General features: G+C 50.3%; 1 protein-coding gene across 1 annotated transcript in view; it reads left to right on the top strand.

Annotated features, from left to right (window-relative positions):
• The window catches only part of CFAP77 (cilia and flagella associated protein 77), a 154013-nt gene that overhangs the window by 110510 nt on the left and 22385 nt on the right, over positions 1–21118 (top strand). The window contains exons 4-5 of the mRNA XM_018056037.1: positions 15251–15356; positions 19100–19201. Of these exons, the coding sequence (XP_017911526.1) occupies positions 15251–15356; positions 19100–19201 (208 nt within the window). The remainder of the gene's footprint in view (positions 1–15250; positions 15357–19099; positions 19202–21118) is intronic.

Below are 21118 nucleotides of genomic sequence, written 5' to 3' on the forward strand. Positions count from 1 at the left end.
TATATATTGTCACCCTGCTTATTTAACTTATATGCAGAGTACATCATGAGAAACACTGGGCTGGAAGAAGCACAAGCTGGAATCAAGATTGCTGGGAGAAATATCAATAACCTCAGATATGCAGATGACCCCACCCTTATGGCAGAAAGTGAAGAGGAACTAAAAAGCCTCTTGATGAAGGTGAAAGAGAAGAGTGAAAAAGTTGGCTTAAAGTTCAACATTCAGAAAATGAAGATCATGGCATCTGGTCCCATCACTTCATGGCAAATAGATGGGGAAACAGTGTCAGACTATTTTGGGGGGCTCCAAAATCACTGCAGATGGTGACTGCAGCCATGAAATTAAAAGACGCTTACTCCTTGGAAGGAAAGTTATGACCAACCTAGATAGTATATTCAAAAGCAGAGACATTACTTTGCCAACTAAGGTCCATCTAGTCAAGGCTATGGTTTTTCCAGTGGTCATGTATGTATGTGAGAGTTGGACTGTGAAGAAAGCTGAGCACTGAAGAATTGATGCTTTTGAACTGTGGTGTTGGAGAAGAATTTTTAAGAATTTTCCACAGTTTGTTGAGATCCATACCATCGCAGGCTTTGGCGTAGTCAATGAAGCATAAGGAGATGTTTTCCTGGAATTCTCTTGCTTTTTCTATGATCCAACGGATGTTGGCAATTTGATCTCTGGTTCCTCTGCCTTTTCTAAATCCAGCTTGAACATCTGGAAGTTCTCAGTTCACACAGTGTTGAAGTCTGGCTTGGAGAATTTTGAGCATTACTTTGCTAACATGTGAAGTGAGTTGCAATTGTGTGGTAGTTTGAGCATTCTTTGGCATTGTCCTTCTTTGGAATTAGAATGAAAACTGACCTTTTCCAGTCCTGTGGCCACTGCTGAGTTTTTCAAATTTGCTGGCATATTGAGTGCAGCATTTTAACAGCATCATCTTTTAAGATTTGAAATAGCTCAACTGGAATTCCATCACCTCCACTAGCTTTATCCATAGTGATGCTTCCTAAGGCCCACTTGACATCACACCCCAAGATGTCTGGCTAGATCTAGGTGAGTGATCACATCATGGGCTGTCTGTTTGCAATCACATAGTGCAGTATTGCCTGATATTGATCCCAAGTAAGTTTTTCATCTCACTAAGCTTTTTTTAAATGAATTATTTATATATTTATTTTTGGCTGTGCGGAGTCTTGGTTGCTGAGCGGGCTTTTCTTTTTTGTGGCAAGTGGGGGTTACTCTCTTACTGTGGTGCACAGGCATCTCACTGCAGGGACTTCTTTTGCTGTGGAACCCGGGCTGCAGGGCACACGGGATTCAGTAGTTGCTGTTCCCGGGCTCTAGAGCACACATGTTCAGTGGTTGTGGCACGGGCTTAGTTGCTCTGCGGCATGTGAGATCATCCCAGACCAGAGACTGAACCTGTGTCTCCTGCATTGGCAGGTGGATTCTTTACCACTGAGCCACCAGGGAAGCCCTCATTGAAAGCTTTATTGATAGTTCAATAGCAGTATCGATAGTTCTGTATCGATCAGTTTCTTTATCGATAAGATGACATAATAGTAGTTCCTATCTGCTAGGGTTCTTTTTATTCATTCATTCATTCGTTTGTCTGCATTGGGCTTTAGTTGCAGGATGCGGGATCTTTGTGGCACATGGGATCTAGTCCCCTGAGCAGGGATCAAACCTGGGCCCCTGCATTGGGAATATGGATTCTTAGCCACTGGACAACCAGGAAAGTCCGCTGGTAGTGTTCTCGTAAGGATGAAAAGAACACATCCTAGGCCTGTGGGTGCAGCGTAGGAGGAACTTGGGTGATGTTATAAAAGCATAACAGTAAGCACCCTTGAGGTGATGGAGCCATTTTGTATTTTGACTGTGGTGGTGAGTCCATAGACTCATGGGATGAAATTATATACAAGCAAATACACCAGTGAGTGTGAGTTACTTTGCCTTTCATACTGTCCATGGTGTCCTTGAGGCAAGAATACTGGAGTGGGGTGCGTTCCCTCCTCCAGTGCACCACGTTTCATCAGAACTCTTCACTATGACCCATCCTGCCCAGCGTGGCTCATAGCTGCATTGAGTTACGCCAGCCCCTTCACCACAAACGTGTGGTCCATGAGGGGAAGATGGGTGAATTATCCACTGTCAGCATCCTGGTTTTGACTCTAGTTTTATCAGATGTCACCACTGGGGGAAGCAGGGTATGGGGTACTGAGGCTTCTCTGCATATCTTCCCCCTCTCCCTCTCTGTATTATTTCTTAACAATTGCATGTGAATCTCCAATGACCTTAAAAAAATTTTTCAATTGCAAAAAAAAAAAAGAAAGAAAGAAAGAAAAAGGCTTTAGCTGGGCTTTGGTAGCCTGCGGGAGTTGGTGATGGACAGGGAGGCCTGGCGTGCTGCGATTCTTGGGGTCACAAAGAGTTGGACACGACTGAGCGACTGAACTGAACTGAAGCCATGTTAACCAGAATCCCTTATTATAAGAAACAGTGGTACCCTTTAGGCACCAGCCAAGTGCCCAGTCCTGGTCCCTGAGGCCACCTGCCCACACAGATGGGCCAATTCAGGAAGCCTCAGGTTAGGCTGAGAAGGGAGGCCCCTCACTGCCTGGTGCCATCCTAGAACACATCCAATGTGGAGGTGGGACAGAATTTGAGCCTCCTCAGATGGTGCCGCAGGTGGCTGTCCCTAGCAGGCTGGGTTTTGATTTAGAGCTGCCAAGAGATGCCCAGCCCCTCAGCCTCTCCCCTCCTCCAAAACCAGACCCTCCAATGGACCACGGCGTGTTCTGAACCTCACACCCAGCCGGGAAAGTGTGGCCCATTCCAGAAGCCACCATCCACTCCCAAGTCCCCGCGGCTGTGTCGTGACCAGGGCCAGGGCCTCTCCTTGCCCACCCCTGGGAGCAGCAGACCGCTGGCACATTAGAGATGGATTTTAATTTTATTTTAACAAAATAGCTGTCTCCACTGGAAGAAGCATCAAGCGCCAAATAAGGACCCGTCTTGAGCGGAATCACGTTGAACAGACCTCCGTGCTGTCATTGATTTTCTAGGAAGAAAAAAATTGCCTCTGGCTACTAAACCGAATTAGTAGTCACTGATGACCAATTATTTTAGCCCACTGTGAACGGAGAGCCGCACTAAAATCCGGTTTGTCAGACCCAAGGCTCCCTTCTCAAACACCTTTCAACAAATGTGTACCTCGTGTCCCTCAGAAGCTTCCTACAGCTTCCTCCCTTTCGCCAACTTCTCCAGCTCCACAAAGTTTTAATGAGCAGCGAAGATGAAGATGGGTTTGCCATGAAAGGGGCCCCCTCTAATCCACTAGAGCCCTCCTCAGCAGAGAGGAGCCACAGGCGGCAAATCAGAGCTGTCAGCCCTCTCTGCCCCCACATGCACAAAGTGTCAGTCTAATGTTTGCAAATGGTAATTTCCATTCCCCTTGCTTGTCCCCAGGTGCCTCCATGGGAGATCAACCCCTGGTCTGGGGGTTATCAATCGCAAAGTAGTAGCAGAAGATGGGCCAGATGCAACTAATTTGAGGTTTCTCCCTACCCCGAGTAGCTGCTGATTTCATTTCATTTTAGTCCCCATTTTCCGCTCGACCAGACTGGGTTTTGACACGGTTTTGTTGTCAGCGGGAACGCCAGGGTGGCGAGGATCTTTTCCAAGAGGGTCCTGCCAGGTTATCAGCAAATAATTTGTCGAAGCCCTTCGTGGCGCCCTCGCTGGCACGGATCACTCAGAGCCTAACTGTCACGACCCCGGGGTCTTCAGAGCTGGGGAATCCGGATGGGGCGCTGGCTCCGGCCCCCAGCCGCCCCATGTCTGTGAGCAAACCTCGGGCCATTTGCTTGATTTCTCTGCATGTCATTTTCCACACCTGAAGGCAGGCGTTCAACCCTCCCTTTCAAGGTTATGGAAGAGGCAGGGGGACTGCAGTTGGAAGTGCAGCCAGCGGGCTTGGTGTAGGAAGTGCTCATTAAAAACCGGGAGGCAGTTTTGAATGCCTGTTACTCTCCAGTGCCCATCAGGCCGCTCTAGGGCTGTGAGGTGTGGTGCCAGCCAGGCCCGATGCCTTGTCTTCGTTCACACCGAGCCCTCTTTCTGGAGTCTCCTTACTCATTTCTCCACCCAGTCACCTCCTGCTCATCCCCTTAGACCCGCCGAAAAGCTCAGAGGAGACTTTTTTCATGCATGCTACGTTGCTTTCGTTGTGTCTGACTCTTTGAGACCCTAAAGATTGTACCCCGCCAGGCTCCCTCCGTCCATGGGATTCTCCAGGCAGGAATACTGGAGTGGGTGGCCATTTCCTTCTCCAGGGGACCTTCCCAACCCAGGGAGCGAACTTGCATCTCTTATGTCTCCTGCATTGGCAGGCAGGTTCTTTACCACTAGCGCCACCTGGGAAGCCCTCGGTGTTCCACACCCTTGCTCAACTAACCGTTCTCTCCTCTGAGCGCCTACTGCCGCGTGTGCACTGGCAATTAGCTCTCTGCTCTGCAGCAGGGGGAAGGAGCCACAGGGTGGATATGCTCACGGACCTCCCAGGCAAGTGCCAACATATCAGCCAGGGGCTGCGTGGTCTTAGGCAAGACAATGAACTTCTCTGGGCCTCAAATTTGTCCTCTGTGAAAAGAGGGTGTTAGTATCTGTTTCTAGAGATTGTCTTAAGGATCCAGGAAGCAGACAGAAGTGTGAGCAGTGGTGGATCTCAGCACTTCTGCAGCAGGCCCCGAAACCCCAGGGTGCAGAGAACACGTCCCCACATCTCACAGAGCCTGGCCCATCACGAGGGACTGGTTAATGCTCCTGGGTGTGCCAGGTGGATGGATGGACACGTGAGTAAGTGAGCAGAGTTGAGGTCTCATTTGCAAGGTGTGTAGCCCTCCTTCTCTATCTTTCCTCCCCCTGAAATGGCCCTGGATCCTCAAATCCTACTCCCTTCCTTTCCACTAATTCACTCTGCCACCCCTGGCAACTGCTCCAAAGTGTGACTGTCACCATGCTCTCTCCCCTTGCTCAGAAACCATCCATAGCTCCCTAGTACTATGGCAAAGACTTTCTGTGATGACGCCTACTTCCTCAGCCTTCTCAGTTTTTGCTTTTAAAACCATTTTGAAAGTGAAAGTGTTAGTTACTCAGTCTTGTCCGACTCTTTGTGACCCTGTGGACTATAGCCTGTCAGGCTACATGGAATTCTATCCATGGAATTCACCAGGCAAGGATAAAGCAGTGGGTTACCATTCCCTTCTCCAGGGGATCTCCTCAACCCAGGGACTGAACCGGGGTCTCCTGCACTGCAGGCAGATTCTTTACCATCTGAACCACCAGGGAAGATTCCAACAACTTTTCAGTCACTCAGTTGTGTCCAACTCCTTTCAACCCCATGGACTGCGGCATACCAGGCTTCCCTGTCCTTCACTCTCTCCCAGATTTTGCTCAAACTCATGTCTATTGAGTCAGTGATGCCATCCAACCATTTCATCCTCTGTCGTCCCCTTCTCCTCCTGCCTTCAATCTTTCCCAGCCTCAGGGTCTTTCCCAATGAGTCAGTTCTTTGCACCAACTTTACTGAGGTACAATTTACAGATAATCATGTGGTCTATGTTTAATCTGATGAATCTTGACAAGTTTATGTAACTGGGCACCCGATGAAGCCATAGCATGTTCCCATCATCCCAGAACCGGCCCCCCCACATGCCCCTTTGTGGCCAGTCCCTTCCCCCGCCTCCAGGAGGACCCCTGCCCTGACCAAGCTCCCCAGCGCTGGTGTGGACCTGCTCTGATTCCTTCTGGCCTCTCCACAGATGCTTATTCATGCCCAGCCTGCTGCTTCTCTCTCTCTGGGCTCCAGATTGTCTCTAAGTGCCCCCAACCTCCATCCCCAAGCCTCCAGTACACTGGGGGAACCCTTCCAGCATCACATGTGAGAAATGAAGTATTTCCTGCCGTATCAGTAAACAAGGATGCCACAGTCATCAGCGATTGCAGCTCCAATACGAGCCCCTGAGCCCCAAGGGCACTCAGAAAGGGGAAGCGTACCTGCCGTCTGCCAGCCATCAGACCGCAGCCACTCCCTACGGTGAGCCTCAAGGAAGCTCAGGATGTGAAGAACGCAGGATTCTGGCCCCAGAGAGCTGAGATGCATATGAAAGGTATGACTTCAGCAAGCCCGGAGTTTTGCATCTTCTCACACATAGAAAAGCACTCAATCCCTTGACTTGAGATATCTATTTCCTTTAGTTAACAATAACCATCTGATGTTCAGCCTACCTGCCCTTTGCTTAAAACCTGTATGACCTGCTTCCTCCCCTCGCCTCTTAGGAGTAGTTCTCTCAGGGTTACTTGAGATGCTGTCTCCCGGACTTGAAGTCCTAAGAGTTCCCACCAAATAAAACATAACGCTCAGCTTTTCGGTTGTGACTGTTTTTTGAAGTCACCACATGGAAGACCGAATCACTTTCGAACGTGCTTCTCAAGATTCATAATGAACGGATCTGAGGGTCCCAGGTTTCCCTGGTTGACTGGGCTCTCAGAGGACCCATGTTCAGTCTCATCTTCTGCTTCATGGGTCCCCTAATTCATCCCTGGGACGGGACCTCTTCCCCCGTATCACCCCTCCTGACTGCACCCTCTGTTCTTGGGGGGCGTGGAGGAACTGCCACTGCTGCCCCTTTCCAGAGCCAGGATTCACTCTGGCATGCCAGCTTCAATACCTGAGCCCCCGAGACAGAGGGGGAGAGGAGTAAAGACGTCCATGGTGAGGCCTCAGTGCCTGCACCCCTTCTGTAGGACTCAGGCCACTCCTGTCTCGCCACTGGACTCCCTAAGGAAAAACTCATTTCTGCCACAGACCTCCCTCCTGGGCGTTGAGGAGGTCAGTGTCTCAGGAAGACGATCTTTAAAGGCTTCTGGGGCCATTCAGCATTTTTACAAAGTGCAGACTGTCCCAGCCTGATGCACAGTGAACAATCCAGCCACAGTCCCTGCCACATGGGGCTCAGAGCTTAATCAGGAAGGCAGACACTGAATCCATCCGTTGATCACTGAAAACATTTTTGTAAAAAACAAAACTTTCCTAAGTGCAAAGAGCAGCTAGGAAGGCAAAGTTGGCAATGCTAAGGGAGGTCTCAGGGAGGGACCTGGGGGTAGGGATGGGACATCTCGTTGAGACCAACACCTAAAGGATGGGATGGAGTGACCGGAGGAAGGTGGGGAGGCTCCTGGGGGGGACATGGGTACAGAGACGGCAGCCCGAGGCCAGGACCTTGGGAGACTGTCCCCAGTACCCTAAAGGGCAAAGAGAAGCCAGGTCAGGTGCTGATGGGGACAGCATCAGACTCATGTGGTTGGAAAAGCGGGTCTGGGCCGGAGTGTAGCCAGGTCCCTGGATTTGGCCTCTATCTGCAGTCAGCTAGCCGGCAGCCCCGTGAGCCTGTTTGGAAGTGGGTTTGCATTCTCTTGGCTGAAGACAGTGTAGCCTGAGGGGTGTGGGTGTGGGTGTGGGTGTGGGTCCAGGCTAGGCTGCTGAGTGTGCTGTGTGACCCTGGGCCAGCCATTTGACCTCTCTGGGCTTCAGCCTCCCCACTCCCACCTTTCCTGTCTCATTTAGTGAGGATAAATAATTGAGATCTTCTGAGTGAACCCCTTCCAGCTCCTCAAAAGAGAGCTGCAGTTTGGCTGGCTGTAATTGTGACCACAGGGGCTCTCGGCCTGTGGCAAAAATCATTCATTCTGAGGTGGAAAAAACGTCTTCTTTACTGTAAAGAACTACGTTTATTTTAAAACAAAAAAGACAACCCTGAACATGTTTTAATGTAGCAGCAAAAGGAAAAAAAAATAGTTGTGGAAAAAAATAAGAAAAATGGCTCCTAAAGGTGCATCCGTGCTGGACCTCCCCGGTGGTACAGTGGATAGGAGTCTGCCTGCAAATGTAGGAGACACAGGTTTGATCCCTGGTCTGGGAAGAGTCCACATGCCACGGAGCAACTAAGCCTGTGCACCCCAGCGACAGAGCCCAGGTGATGCAACTGCTAAAGCCTGTGCTTCTCAACAAGAGAAGCCAAAGCAATGAGAAGCTCTTGTGCCCCAACGAAGAGTAGCCCCCGCTCACCGCAGCTAGAGAGAGCCCACGTGCAGCAACAAAGACCCAGAGCAACCAAAAATAAATCGATTCATTCTTTTAAATGCTAAGAAAAAAGGTGCATCCTTCAAGGGCCGAGTACACAGGGAAACGCTGAAACTTCGCTTCAAACAGCGGTGCCCAGAAGGCCCGACCACCCCCATCTGATTATGATGAAAGAGGCAAAAAGCAAACAGCCTGGCTAGTTCCGGTGTGATGTTGGCAGAGCTGTGCATGGCGGGGGAGGGGGAGGAGGAACTTGCATTCAGTTCTGACCTAGATCCATCACCCTGTCCATGACCTTGGCCCCGGCCGAGTCCCATGACCTCTCAGATGTGGGTTTCTTGTTTTGCTTTCGTTGTTGCATAAGAGGCACATGGTGGCTCAGATGGTAAAGCGTCTACCTACAATGCAGGAGACCTGGGTTTGATCCCTGGGTCAGGAAGATCCCCTGGAGAAGGAAATGGCAACCCACTCCAGGACTCTTGCCTGGAAAATCCGATGGACGGAGGAGCCTGGTGGGCTACAGTCCATGGGGTTGCAAAGAGCCAGACACGACTGAGCGACTTTACTTTCACTTTTCAAGAGTGACATAAAACCAGTAAGTAGACTGGAGGAGAGGAGCCCCTTGCCCCGCCCACCACGTCTGCCCCCCTCCCCCAGCACAGTCCTTCACCACCCTTCACACCTGCGTCAACGCACTTACGCAAGTATGGCTCTTTCTCCCCAGCTTCTTTCTTGATACTTGACCTACGTCTTGGAGATCTTCCTGAGTCATACGTATGGCCGCTTCATTCCTTCTAGCAGCTTGATAATATTTCCTGATAAATGTGCACAAGTGGGAGGGGCAAGGGACTTTGGAACATGAGCGTCCTCGCCTTATTCACAGCTGCTCTGAGGGTCAGCTGCTTTCCCAGCCTTTCCTGAGTGAAGTCTCAGCCATCTGAGGCTCTTCTGCTCACTTGCAATTACAAAAGGCCAGGTCAGTGCCCTGGTTAATGCGTCCAGCTAGTGTAATCCTCGCATTGCAACTTCCGGCTGCACTGGAAGGAGTCTCTTTCCTCCCCGCCTCGGAGCTCAGCGGGAAGGGGCAGGGGCGAGCTGCCCTCTGGGACCCCTCCTTGGCTCCCCACTCCTCGCCTCCAGCATGGGTGGAGGGCATTACAGGAGGGCCTTCTGGTATTAGTACATTGCCCAATTTGATCGAGTAATATTTCACTTAGTACTCCTTCTTTTTTTTGCTAGTTTTCAAGCATAACTTTATTTCATGTCTTTAGGCCCTTCCCCTTTTTTTTTTTTAAGTTGGAGTGTAGCTGCTTTACAATGTTGTGTCAGTTCCTAGCTGAGAGCAAAATGAATCAGCTGCACGTATACATATATCCTGGCTTTCCTGGTGGTTCAGTGGTAAAGAATCCACTGGCGACACAGGAGCTGCAGGAGACGCAGGTTTGATCCCCGAGTCGGGAAGATCCCCTGGAGGATGGCTTGGCAACCCACTCCAGTGTCCAGTGTCCTTGCCTGGAGAATCCCATGGACAGAGGAGCTGGTGTGCTACAGTCCATCGGGTTGCAAAGAGTCAGACATGGCTGAAGTGACATAGCACGCACACACATATATCCCCTCTTGCTTGGGTTTCCTTTCCACTTCGGTCACCACAGAGCTAAGTGGGTCCCCTGTGCTATACAGTAGGTTATCTCTTTTATACCTAGCTGTATATATGTCAGCCCCAGACTCCTAAATTCATCACACCCTCAAGCAGAATTTCATTTGCTCTTCTAGGTGATACTGACCAAGACATGTTCCTTCTCTCGATTTGGGATCATAGCATGATGTGGGAAGCTTTTTTGTAAAAACTGCTGGAAAGCCCTGGAATACTGTTCTCAACAAGGCTAGGAGGTCACACACGTGAACATACCTTGGTCTGGTACCCGTGGCTCTATTAAAGTTTTATATATGCACTTCAGTCAACTTTGATCTTTTATATTTTCCTGGATAAATCACCTGTTTTGTTTTGGTTTTACATTATTAGCATGAAGTTATACCTAATACTCTCTTATAATTAAAAGAAACATCTTACCTTCACACAAGGGCAGCTCCATGTTTCCTGGGACCAGGAACGTATTCATATTTGGGGGTTCTCTTTAAGAAAAAAAGTTCAACATCCTGAATACAAATTTAGGCATAAAACTGAATACTTAATCAGAATGAGAAAAAGAATCAGAACAAATTAAAATTTTAAATAAGCTGACAAATATCATAAGCCACAAAATCCAGAAAAATAACACATTTTTAAAAAATTGATTTCCTGCCACACCCTATATTCATTTTCCCCCCACATTTTTTGGCTCCAAGCTCTTTGATCACCTCTTTGTATGACAGTAATATTGTAACATTTTTTTCTATAAAGTTGGAAAGCTGGTTCATGCATGCTCGATTGCATTTTGAGAAAATATTTTACTTGGAAATAATTATAAAGCCACGGGAAGCTGTAAAAATAGTACAGAGAGACGCTGTTTACTCTTCACTCTGTTATCCCTGTGATAAAATCCTATGTAACTATAGCGCAATATCAAAACTGAAAACGTGGGACTTCCCTGATGGCCCAGTGGTGAAGAATCCGCCTTTTGATGCTGAGGACACAGGTTTGATTCCTGGTCTGGGAACCAAGAACCCACATGCCGCAAGGCAACTAAGCCCACTCGCCACAATTACTGAGCCCACGCAGCCCTGAGCCTGTGCGCCACAACCGGAAAATCCATGCTCCAGAAGAGCTCCTGCGCGACGCGATGAAGGGTCTAAGACCCGACACGGCCAAATTAAGTAAATTTGAAAAAACATTTAAAAAAAACCCTAAAAAACTGACGTTGATACAATACGCAGATTTCATTCAGATTTCACCAGTTTTACAAGCAGTTTGTGTCTGCGTATTTGGCGTCCATGCATTTTATCACATGTGTAAATTTGTGTTACAAATCAAGATGCAGACTGTTTTATCACCTCAAAGACACCCCTTCACACACCTGTGTAATGACCCTTCTCCCCGCCATTCCCTGATCCCTGGGACATTCCAGGAAAGGTATGTACATGAAATCAGACAGTATGTGACCTTGTGAAACTGGCCTTTTTCCATGAGCATAACGGCCTTGACATCATCCAAGCTGTTGCTGTACCAATCGTCCTTTCGTTTTTTACTATAGAATGATATTCCATAGTATGGATGGACCATAGTTTATTCACCCACTGAAGGGTGTTTTGGTTGTTCCCAGTTTGGGGATATTACAGGTATTCCAGCAATGAACATGGGTGTGTAGGTGTCTGTGTAGACCTAAGTGTCCATTTTTCAGGAATAAATGCCCAGGAGCACAATTGCTGGGCTCCGATGGTAAGTGTAGGTTTAGTTTTTCAAGAAACTAGCAAACCATTTTCCAGAGCAACGATGCCATGTTACGCTCTCTCCAACAATGTGTACGAGGTTTAGTTTCTCTGCGTCCTTGCCAGCACTGAGCATTATCACTGTGGTTAGTCGCTCAGTTATGTCTTTGCAACCCCATGGACTGTAGCCCACCAGGCTGCTCTGTCACGGGATTTCCCAGGTGAGAATACTGGAGTGGGTAGCCATTCCTTTCTCCAGGGAATCTTCCTGATCCAGGGATCAAACCCAGGTCTCCTGCATTTGCAGGCAGATTCTTTAGCATCTGAGCCACCAGGGAAGGCCCACTGTCACTACGTATTTCTTATTTTAGCTGCACCAATAGGTGTGAAGGGACATGTCATCCGGCTCTCAATTTACATTTCTCCAGTGGCGAAGGATGTTACTATTTTTTCCCTGTACTTATTAGCCATCCATATACCCTCTGTCTCTTCATGTTTTGTCCTTTTTCTAATACAGTCATTTTTTGTTTTCATTTTGTTTTATTGTTGAGTTTTGCGAGTTTTATATATGGTCGAAATAGGAGTCCTTTGTCAGGTACATGGTTTGCAAATATTTTCTCCTAGTAATGGTTTACCTTGTCATATTCTCAAGAGGCTCTTTCCACGAGCAAAAGTTCTTTATTTAGAGGAAGTTCAATTTACCTTTTTTTTTTTTTTCTTTGCTGGATCATGCTTTCGGTGTCAAGCCTGAGAACACATCACCTAGCCTAGCCCTAGGTCCCAAAGAGCATCTCCTATGTTTTCTTCAAAAAGTTTCACAGTTTCACATTTAACTCTATGCTCCATTTTGAGTTAATTCTTGTATAAAGTATGAGACTTGGGCCAAGAGGTTTCTCTTTGGTTTTGTCCATGGTGTCCAGTTGTTCCCCTGCCATTTGTTAGAAAGACTATCCTTCCTTCCCTGGATTATAATTTCTATCAATTTACTCTCAGTTTTATTACAACTCACATATAGCTTGATTTACACTACCCTGACTTATGAAAAGTTTATTTCCTAAAACGTTCACCTAATCTTTCTTTCTTTGACTAATTCCCTTCTTCTCACCCCCTCCTTTTCAACAATGCATAATTATTGAGAGCAAACCATTCCTGCTGGCATTGGTATTCGATGGCCGAGAGCAGTTATAGACCAGTGACAAATTAACAAGGGGGCTTCTGCCGGGGAGGGCACCAGGCAAGGGCCGTTGGAAGATGGACTGGTCAGGGGCAAGCCCTCTGAGGAGGTGACCCAAAAGCTGAGACCTGTAGGCAAAGGAGTTGCTGAGGGTCTGAGAGGAATTTGGGGAGGGAAGGCTTTGCCAGATTCTGGCAAGGAATCTAGATTGAGTCTAAGAAATGGGAGGCTGCCGAGGGCATTTTAAGCAAGAGATGACGTGATACCATTTACATCCTGGGTTTTCGCCATGTCCAACAAGCCTCTCCCCCTTGGGATCCGATTGAATGAGCCAGAACAAAAATGGGCAAAACCTGCTGGACCTCCACCAGGCAGTCAGGACTGGGCTGTTGTAACTTACAAGCTTTGTCAGCTCTTCTGCTCCGACGCCCCGCCCCTGCCTCTTTCCAGCAATAAGAACCGCTGGCCGAAACAGGACACAAAGACGGTCAGCGAGGCTGTGGGAGGGCCGTGAGGGTGGGTTTGCGGTGCTGTGGGCAGAGGAGGCTGCTGGAAAGATAGCTTTTCTGTTGTGAAAGGCCTCTTGGGGTAGATCTTGCGAGATTACGCATCTTGTGTCATTAGAAAGCACGGCTATAAATTAGGCTGCTCAGAAGCATGGGGTGTGTAATAATTAAGTAATAAAAGTCACCGCAGGGGTAAAGGAACCAGAAAACAAAGAGCCACTGTTTGTAGATGCGCTGCAGGCTACTCTGGAAAGAGAACTCTGAGCTCGAGTGGCATTTCAAAGCCGAGGAAGCGCCACTTGAAAGGAGTCCCAGGTCAGCCTGGTCCCAGAGAAGTCCACCTGGAGGGTGGGAGAGATGGGGGTGGGTGTTTAGGGTCCAGTCCAGCTCTGTGTCTGTTTCCGGGGCCACAAAATCCAACGCTTGGAGGGGCCCAGCAGGCAGTGCAGTGCAGTAGGGAAGAGAGAGGACTTGGGCTAAATGACACCTGATACTCAGCTCCAGCCAACTGTTGCCACATAGGAAGGCAGACCTATGTGATCAGAACATATACATCTTCAGGACAATCTGGGAAAGCTGTTTTTTTTTTTGTTTTTTAATGTAAAATCTCCCAATTTTTAAGGGCCGACAACAATTTCCAAGACTTTAAATACCACCGTGAAGGCCGTATAAAACACGAAGCCAGGGGGTTTCCCTGGAGGCTCAGTGGTTAAAACTCTGCACTTCCAATGCAGGGGGCGAGGGTTCGATCCCCGGTCAGGGAATTAAGATCCCACGTGCTGCAGAGCAACAAAGCCCGCCTGCCGCAACCACTGAACCCGCACGCCACAACTAGAGAATCCACACGCTGCCTCAGAAGACCCCACATGCTGCAGTGAAGACCCCACATGCTGCAGTGAAGACCCCTACATGCTGCCGTGAAGACGCTACATGCTGCAACTAAGACCCAGTGCAGCCAAATAAATAAAAATCATTCCTGGTCCCATGTCTGTCACTTTCAGTGATGGTAAGATTGATCGCTTGGGTAAACTTTATGTTTTGCACATTTATCACAATAAGAACAAATTGATCCTGTGGTTCAGCTGCTGCAGCCTGAGCCATCCATTGTAAAGTTCCCGTCAGCCTTCTACCTCATCATCGCTGGTTACCTAAATCCATTATTTCATTAGGAGTCACAAGGTAATGATGCTCTTCCCCTCAATTCTGTCCTTCCTCCTGCGTCTTATTAGCTTTGGTTCTTCTGGAAAGTTCTTTCCCTCATCACCCATTAGGTTGCCTTGAGAGAGCCTCACACACGGCCCTGCTCCCACTCTTCTGGGACCTGACCCCCTCAGCTGCAGGATGAGTGATAGTATTAATAATACCCACTTCACAGTGTTGTGAGGAGTGGGGTATGCAAAATGCTGAACGCAGGGTATGTGCACCTTGGCTGGAGACCCCTGTCAACGAGAATCAGAGCAGAGGCTGAAGGCAATAAAGACAGATTTTATTCAGTACTATTTCAAAGGGGAAAGTGACCTCAGGATAGAGCTGGACTCAGTTCTTAATACAACACGAATGGGAACTTCTACCCAAGGAGCAGAGTGGAAGGCAAGTTACGAAGGGGAGACTTCAAGGGTAGGTAGGGGATTCTCACTAAACTGCCTTAACAGGACTCTTGGTAAAGGCAAGCCAAGGTGATGAGACATGAGGGGTGAGGGGACTGACTTAGCAAGGTTCTCTGCTAAGGCTGACTTCATCCAGCCAAAGAGGTCCCAAGGACAAGGCCTGATGGAAAGGAGGGGTCTGAGGAGTCTGTCTTAAATCTGGTCAAGGATAGAGTCTGTCACCATATAAGGCCCAGCACTTGATTGGTGGGCAGTAAGCATTTGTTGAATGATTTACAGAAGGCACTCATTTCTTCCATGGCTGCAGAAAGCCAGAAAGAGGCTCTCACAGCCTTGGGGAGGGCACTCTTCCCCGCAGGCCTGACAGTCTTGCAGGCAGCCTCTGGGGAGACGGGGGGGGTCTCTGGCCCTTCCCGGACCACCTCAAACCCGTCTGCCTTCTTCCCCACAGGCCTTCCACCCCCTTCTTTGATCTGCTGCAGCATCGGTACCAGCAGCTGTGGGTGCAGGAGCAGAAGGCCACCCAGAAAGCCATTAAACTGGAGAAAAAGCAAAAGGTAAACACCATGCTCACTGCAGGAGGGGAGGGGAGGGCAGGGGAGGCTTGCGGAGGGGCAAGGCCTGAGGCTGCCCATCACCGCCCCCCCCCGCCCCGTGCATACTTGTTGCTGGTGGGCGAGGCGGGGTGTTGACTGGGTGATCAAGTTGCTCATTGCTGTGCTGAAAGGGTCTTGGTGATGACCAGGTTCAACTTTGGCTTAAGCCCCTAGAGAGGAAGACTGATTTCTACCTAAGGCCCCTCTGGGCTGTTCTCAGCGGTGGGGAGTCGGAACCACTTAGAGCAGAGCACTGCAATAACATATTTTTAATTAAATAATTAATTCTAGTTTTGGCTGCACGAGTCTCCATCGCTGCACGTGGGCGTTCTGCAGTCGCCGTGAGCGGGGGTTCCTCTTGGTTGTGGTGCACGGGCTTCTCATTGTGGGGGCTTCTCTTGTTGCTGAGCACAGACTCTAGGCACGCGGGCTTCAGCAGTTGCCCCACACAGCCTCAGTAGTTGTGGCATGCGGGCTTAGTTGCTCCTTGGCATGTAGAATCTTCCCGGACCAGGGATCGAACCCATATCCCTTGCACTGGCAGGTGGATTTTTACCCAGTGTGCCACCAGGGAAGTCTCTGTAGTAATAATTTAAAAGCAGTCCGTGACTAGTTTATTCATTAATAGCTCAAGAGAGAGCTCACTATGGTAACGACCAGTTTTTTCCAAGGGAGCATTACCGTTACATGCTGCTACTTCATACTGAGCGCTCCAGGCCAGAGTCATGTTCTTAATTAGCAGCTATTTCACAACAACTCAGAGGGCCACAGGTCCATGGAATCCGGAGCCTCCGAGGACACGTCTCCTGAATCTAGAGACAGTCTCATAGCCAGTGCCCCTCCTGTTTCAACAGAGAACCCTGTTCAGTTCAGTTCAGTTCAGTCACTCAGTCATATCACTCAGTCTGGGACCCCATAGACTGCAGCATGCCAGGCTTCCCTGTCCATCACCAACTCCTGGAGCTTGCTCAAACTCATGTCCCTCACGTTGGTGATGCCATCCAACCATCTCATCCTCTGTCGTCCCCTTCTCCTCCCTCCTTCAATCTTTCCCAGCATCAGGGTCTTTTCCAGGAGTCAGCTCTTCACATTGGGTGGCCAAAGCATTGGCCTGTAGTCACCCACTATCAGCAGCTCTACCCCGAGCACTGGTCAGGGACTGGTGCAGCTCAGGGGGCTGTGGCTTTGAGTGGCTCGCCGCTGTGATGGTTGTTCAGCCTCTCAGTCGTGTCTGACTTTTTGCAACCCTGTAGACCGTAGTACACCAGGTTTCCTTGTCCTTCACTGTCTCCCAGAGTTTGCTCAAACTCATGTCCATTGAGTCAGTGATGCCATCCAAACTGGGGTCTCAATGACCTTGATGGGCAAAAAAGGGGGTCGGGTTGAATGAGGGCCCAGCACATAGTCAGGGCTTCCCAAGACGTAGAAGGGGGCTTTCCTGGTGGCTCAGAGGGTAAAGAATCCACCTGCAATTCAGGAGACCCGAGTTTGATCGCTGGGTCGGGAGGTCCCCTGGAGAAGGAAACAGCCACCCACTCCAATATTCTTGCCTGGAGAATTTCATGGACAGAGGAGCCTGGCAGGCTATAGTCCACAGGGTTGCAGAGTCAGACACGACTGAGTGACTAACACTTTCACAGGACATAGTAAGCACTCAAAAAGCACTTGTCAAACCAACCACAGAGTTCTTCTGTTCCAAGATTCTCTGTGACTGTGATGCTTTCTATCAAAGAGCTACGAATACTCAGACCCTCAAAACACGGAGGGGCTGACACACAGTCTGTTAGGGTTGATGAGATGGTTGATTTACAAGGTCAGATTGCTCCCATCTTAGGAGAAACTGGTCTCTTAGCAGCTCAGGATGTCCTGGGTTTTGGACGGTGATGACCCCAAACGAAATTCTTGGAAACTGGCTTCCATTTAGTGAGCAATCGTCTAGGACCAGACACTCTGCTCAAAGCTAACTCAGCAAATCCTGTAAGAACCTGTTTGCTAGGCATCTGTACCCCATTTTCTGCAGTGGAAACTGAGGTTGAGAAAGGCGCTAAGACTCACTTTCATCCTCCTAATTCTGAAGCCCAGCTCACTAAGCCCTGGTGAGGCAGCCTCTCAGCTTCGGTTTGAGATGAAGTTTCAAAGCTGCTGTTCTAGGAAGCAGAGGGGAAAGTTGATCCAAGGGGCTTGGAAGTTATCCACAGACACATTAAATAAAATTAATATAATTGGGTAACAAAATAAGTCAATAAAAGGGGCTCCCTGCCAGCCCAGTGGTTAGGGCTCCATGTCCCCAATGCAGGGGACCCTGGTTTGATCCCTAGTTAGGGAACTAAGATCCCACGTGTCGCATGGCTCGGCCAAAAAATAAACCAATAAAATAAAGAGATGCTATCTTTAAAAAAAAAGTAAAATAAAAGGGGTTCAATAGGGTGGTGGTGTCTTTGGCTAAATTCAGGTCAGCTTTTATTTGTTGGCTGCACCATCTGACCCGTGTCGCCCTCTCATGCCCCTTTCTGCAGTGGCCCATGCTCTTTGGGTCACTTGGGTACCAGCGCATCGTCCAGCTCACCCACTCCAGGTGTAGAATTCCAACTCTCTAGCTCTAGGTATAAACAAGAGCCCCCTATTTGTCTGCTAACTCCCCTAGGAGGTTTTGAGTTCTGACAAGGTCACAGCTGTGAACTAAGGTCTGACTGTGCATGGAGTTCCCCAGGGGCACACACTGAATCAGAGTCCCCCTCTGATCCTGCAACTGGGGGGCGGGACTTTGGGTGAGTCTGCTGGAGTGACTGTGACAACGTATGACTGGGTGGCTTAAACCACAGAAATCCTGGAGGCTGGAAGTCCAAGGTGGAGGTGGCAGCCTCGGTTGCCCTGGAGGCCTCTCTCCTCGGCCTGAAGACGGCCGCCTTCTCACCCCGTCCTCACAGGGCCTTTCCTGTATGGACACCCCTGGTGTCTCTTCCGCTTCATATAAGGACATCTGTCCTATTGGATTACAGCCCCATCCTCTGATGTCACTGAGCCTTAATCACCTCCTTAAAGGCCCAGCTCCAAATACAGTCCCCACTGGGGGCTAGGGCTTCACCCTATGGATTTGGAGGGGACACAGTTCAGTCCACAGCAGACCCCATGAGCTATGGGTCCCTAACCATAGGCTCGCAGCATCTGTTTGTGGGTACGGGGCGTGCAGCTAAGGAGGAGCTGGACTGCCTCTGCAGCTCTGAAATCCCACCCACAGAGACCTCGAGGGCTCTCCACTGAGCCCTCTAATTCCTCCTCTCAAAGGAGTCCTCCTTTCTCTTCCACGAGCAGACCATGCTGAGGACCTGCTTCCCAGAAATGGCAACAGCCCCGTCAAATCATTCATTTGTTCAGAACTGGTGGCATCCCTGGTAACCACCAGGGCTATCTTAGCTAAGGAGGACACGTCGTTGCCCTTGAGGCAGCTGCCTTCCAGAACCCAGAGAGTTCTAGGGTCGAACCAGAAACCAAAACAGCACGCTCTCAGCACCCCATGGTCCCCTCCCCGAGTCTACCTGGTCCCCTGAAATCAGATTGGGAGAAGGGCCGGAACCAGGGGGAAAGGGCCCCACGGGGCTGCCCCAGCAGGAATCTTGGCCCCAGGCCCTCCAGCCCCGTCGTTGTGGCTCCGGCCTCTGCAGGAGCCAGTCACCACCGGGCCTCAGCCTTTCTCTGCCCTGCAGGTGATCCTTGGGAAGCTCTATGAGACCCGGAGCAGTCAGCTGAGGAAGTACAAGCCGCCCGTGGGGCTGGACGCCCTCTGGCACATGCCTCACTTCCAGAAGGTCAGTCCCGCCCCCATCGCCCCTGCCCGCACCTGCGGGTGCCCTGCTTCCTGTTCTTTACCTGTCCTCTAGGCAGGGGCTTCTGAGGGCTTCTGCCCCTCGACTGGCGCAACAACAACAGCAATGCTACGAAGAGCTAGCATGTTGGAGCCCTTCCTGAGCGCCACCAGGGACGCGCCTGGCCCCAGGGAGACAGCCACGCAAAGCCGCGTTCCTGGCCAGGCCCGGCCGCTTGTTTGAGTTAGACTGCAATTTAGACAATGAAGGGGGCCGTGCCTTCCTGAGCCTAATGCAACCGAACAGGCTGCCAGCGAGGCCTGCCTGCCGCCCTCGATGCGGCGCCCATGTCCTGCCCAAGTGGCCGCCATCAGCATATGTCAGCGGCCATTCGCCCCGCCGCCCGTCAGTCTGGGCCGTCGCCGCACACGGGCAGGGCCACGCCCAGCGCAGGGGAGCGGGGTGTGCTGCGGGGCCATTGCCGCTCCCTGCCCAGCCCGGGCAGCACCCCTCGCCTCCCCCAGGCTCCTTCCTTTCGCCCTCATCCCTCCTGCCCCATCTCCACACTCAGGCGTTTGGCCCGTAGCCTCCTTTCTGGCCCCTCTTTCTGTCGCCTTTCCTCTCACTCTTCTTTTTTTGATTTTCCTGACGTTCGATGTCCGTGGTGGGGCGGGGGGACAGACATCCTGGGGACCCTGCCCAGGGAGGGATGGGACCCATAGGCCCCTGGGCACGAGATAAACTGCTGGCACTCTGCTCTACAATGCCAACCCCCAGGCCCTCTCAGCCCCTCTCAGCCCCTCGTCTCTGCTTTTAAATCTACCTATAGTTCCCAGGGGTTTCCCTGGTGGCTCAGATGGTACAGAAGCCGCCAGCAAATGCAGGAGACCTGGATTCGATCTCTGGGTCAGGAAGATCCCTGGAGAAGGGAATGGTTACCCACTGCGGTATTCTCGTCTAGAGAATTCCACAGACCGGTGAGCCTGGCGAGCTACAGTCCAGGGGGCCGCAAAGAGTCAGACACGACTGAGTACCTAAGCATACACATAGGTCCCAAAGCAATGGACAAAGGGCTCAGGTGGTCTCCCCTGACCCTGCTGGAGCAAGGAAAGGGCCCCTCTCCCTGTCCAACACACCCCACCCAAGTAACACAGAGTCCCCTGTGTCAGAACGCCTGTCTCACCCGCAGGTACCCCCACAGCCTGGCCCAGAGCAGGAGCAGAAATCCAGAAATAAATGAGTTCTATTTCTTCTCCTTGTTCAGTCGCTCAGTTTTATCCGATTCTCTACTCTCCTATGGACTGCAACGCGCCAGGCTTCCCTGACGATCACCAGCTCCTGGAGTTTGATCAAACTCATGTCCATTCAGTCGATGATTCCATCCAGCCATCTCATCCTCTGTTGCCCCCTTCTCCTACCTTCAATCTTTCCCAGCATCAGGGTCTTTTCCAATGAGTCTAAGAGAGGGGATTTGACTCAACTGAGCACAGGTCTCTTCTGATCTTAAGACTGTTGTTGTAAAAACCCGTTAGGAACAGGGCTACCCACCTGTGATGCCAGCCCTGTGTTCATGCTGAGTCATTTACACTTATTATTTCACATAGCATCCTTACCTGATTTCTGCGGAGGACTGGCAGAGATGGTGTTCATTTTCAAGTGGCTGGACCTGGAACCCAGGCCAGGCCCGAGTTCAAAGGCACCACCCACTGTGCCATTGAAATGACAAGAAGTAGAATAAAACACAAGCGCCTGGGCTTACAGGGTGTTTTCTCATCTTCCCCGGGGAGGCTCATGGGCTCTGGAAGTTCAGCCACAGGAATCTCAGCAGGGCTGGTCCTTGGACACCAGCCAGGACAGCCCTGCAGAGGCGCCAAGAGCCCCAGGGTGCTGCCGCCACTGCCGAGACACTCAGCCCCCTCC

Source organism: Capra hircus, chromosome 11 (assembly GCF_001704415.2).
Source record: "Capra hircus breed San Clemente chromosome 11, ASM170441v1, whole genome shotgun sequence".
Lineage (NCBI taxonomy): Eukaryota > Metazoa > Chordata > Mammalia > Artiodactyla > Bovidae > Capra > Capra hircus.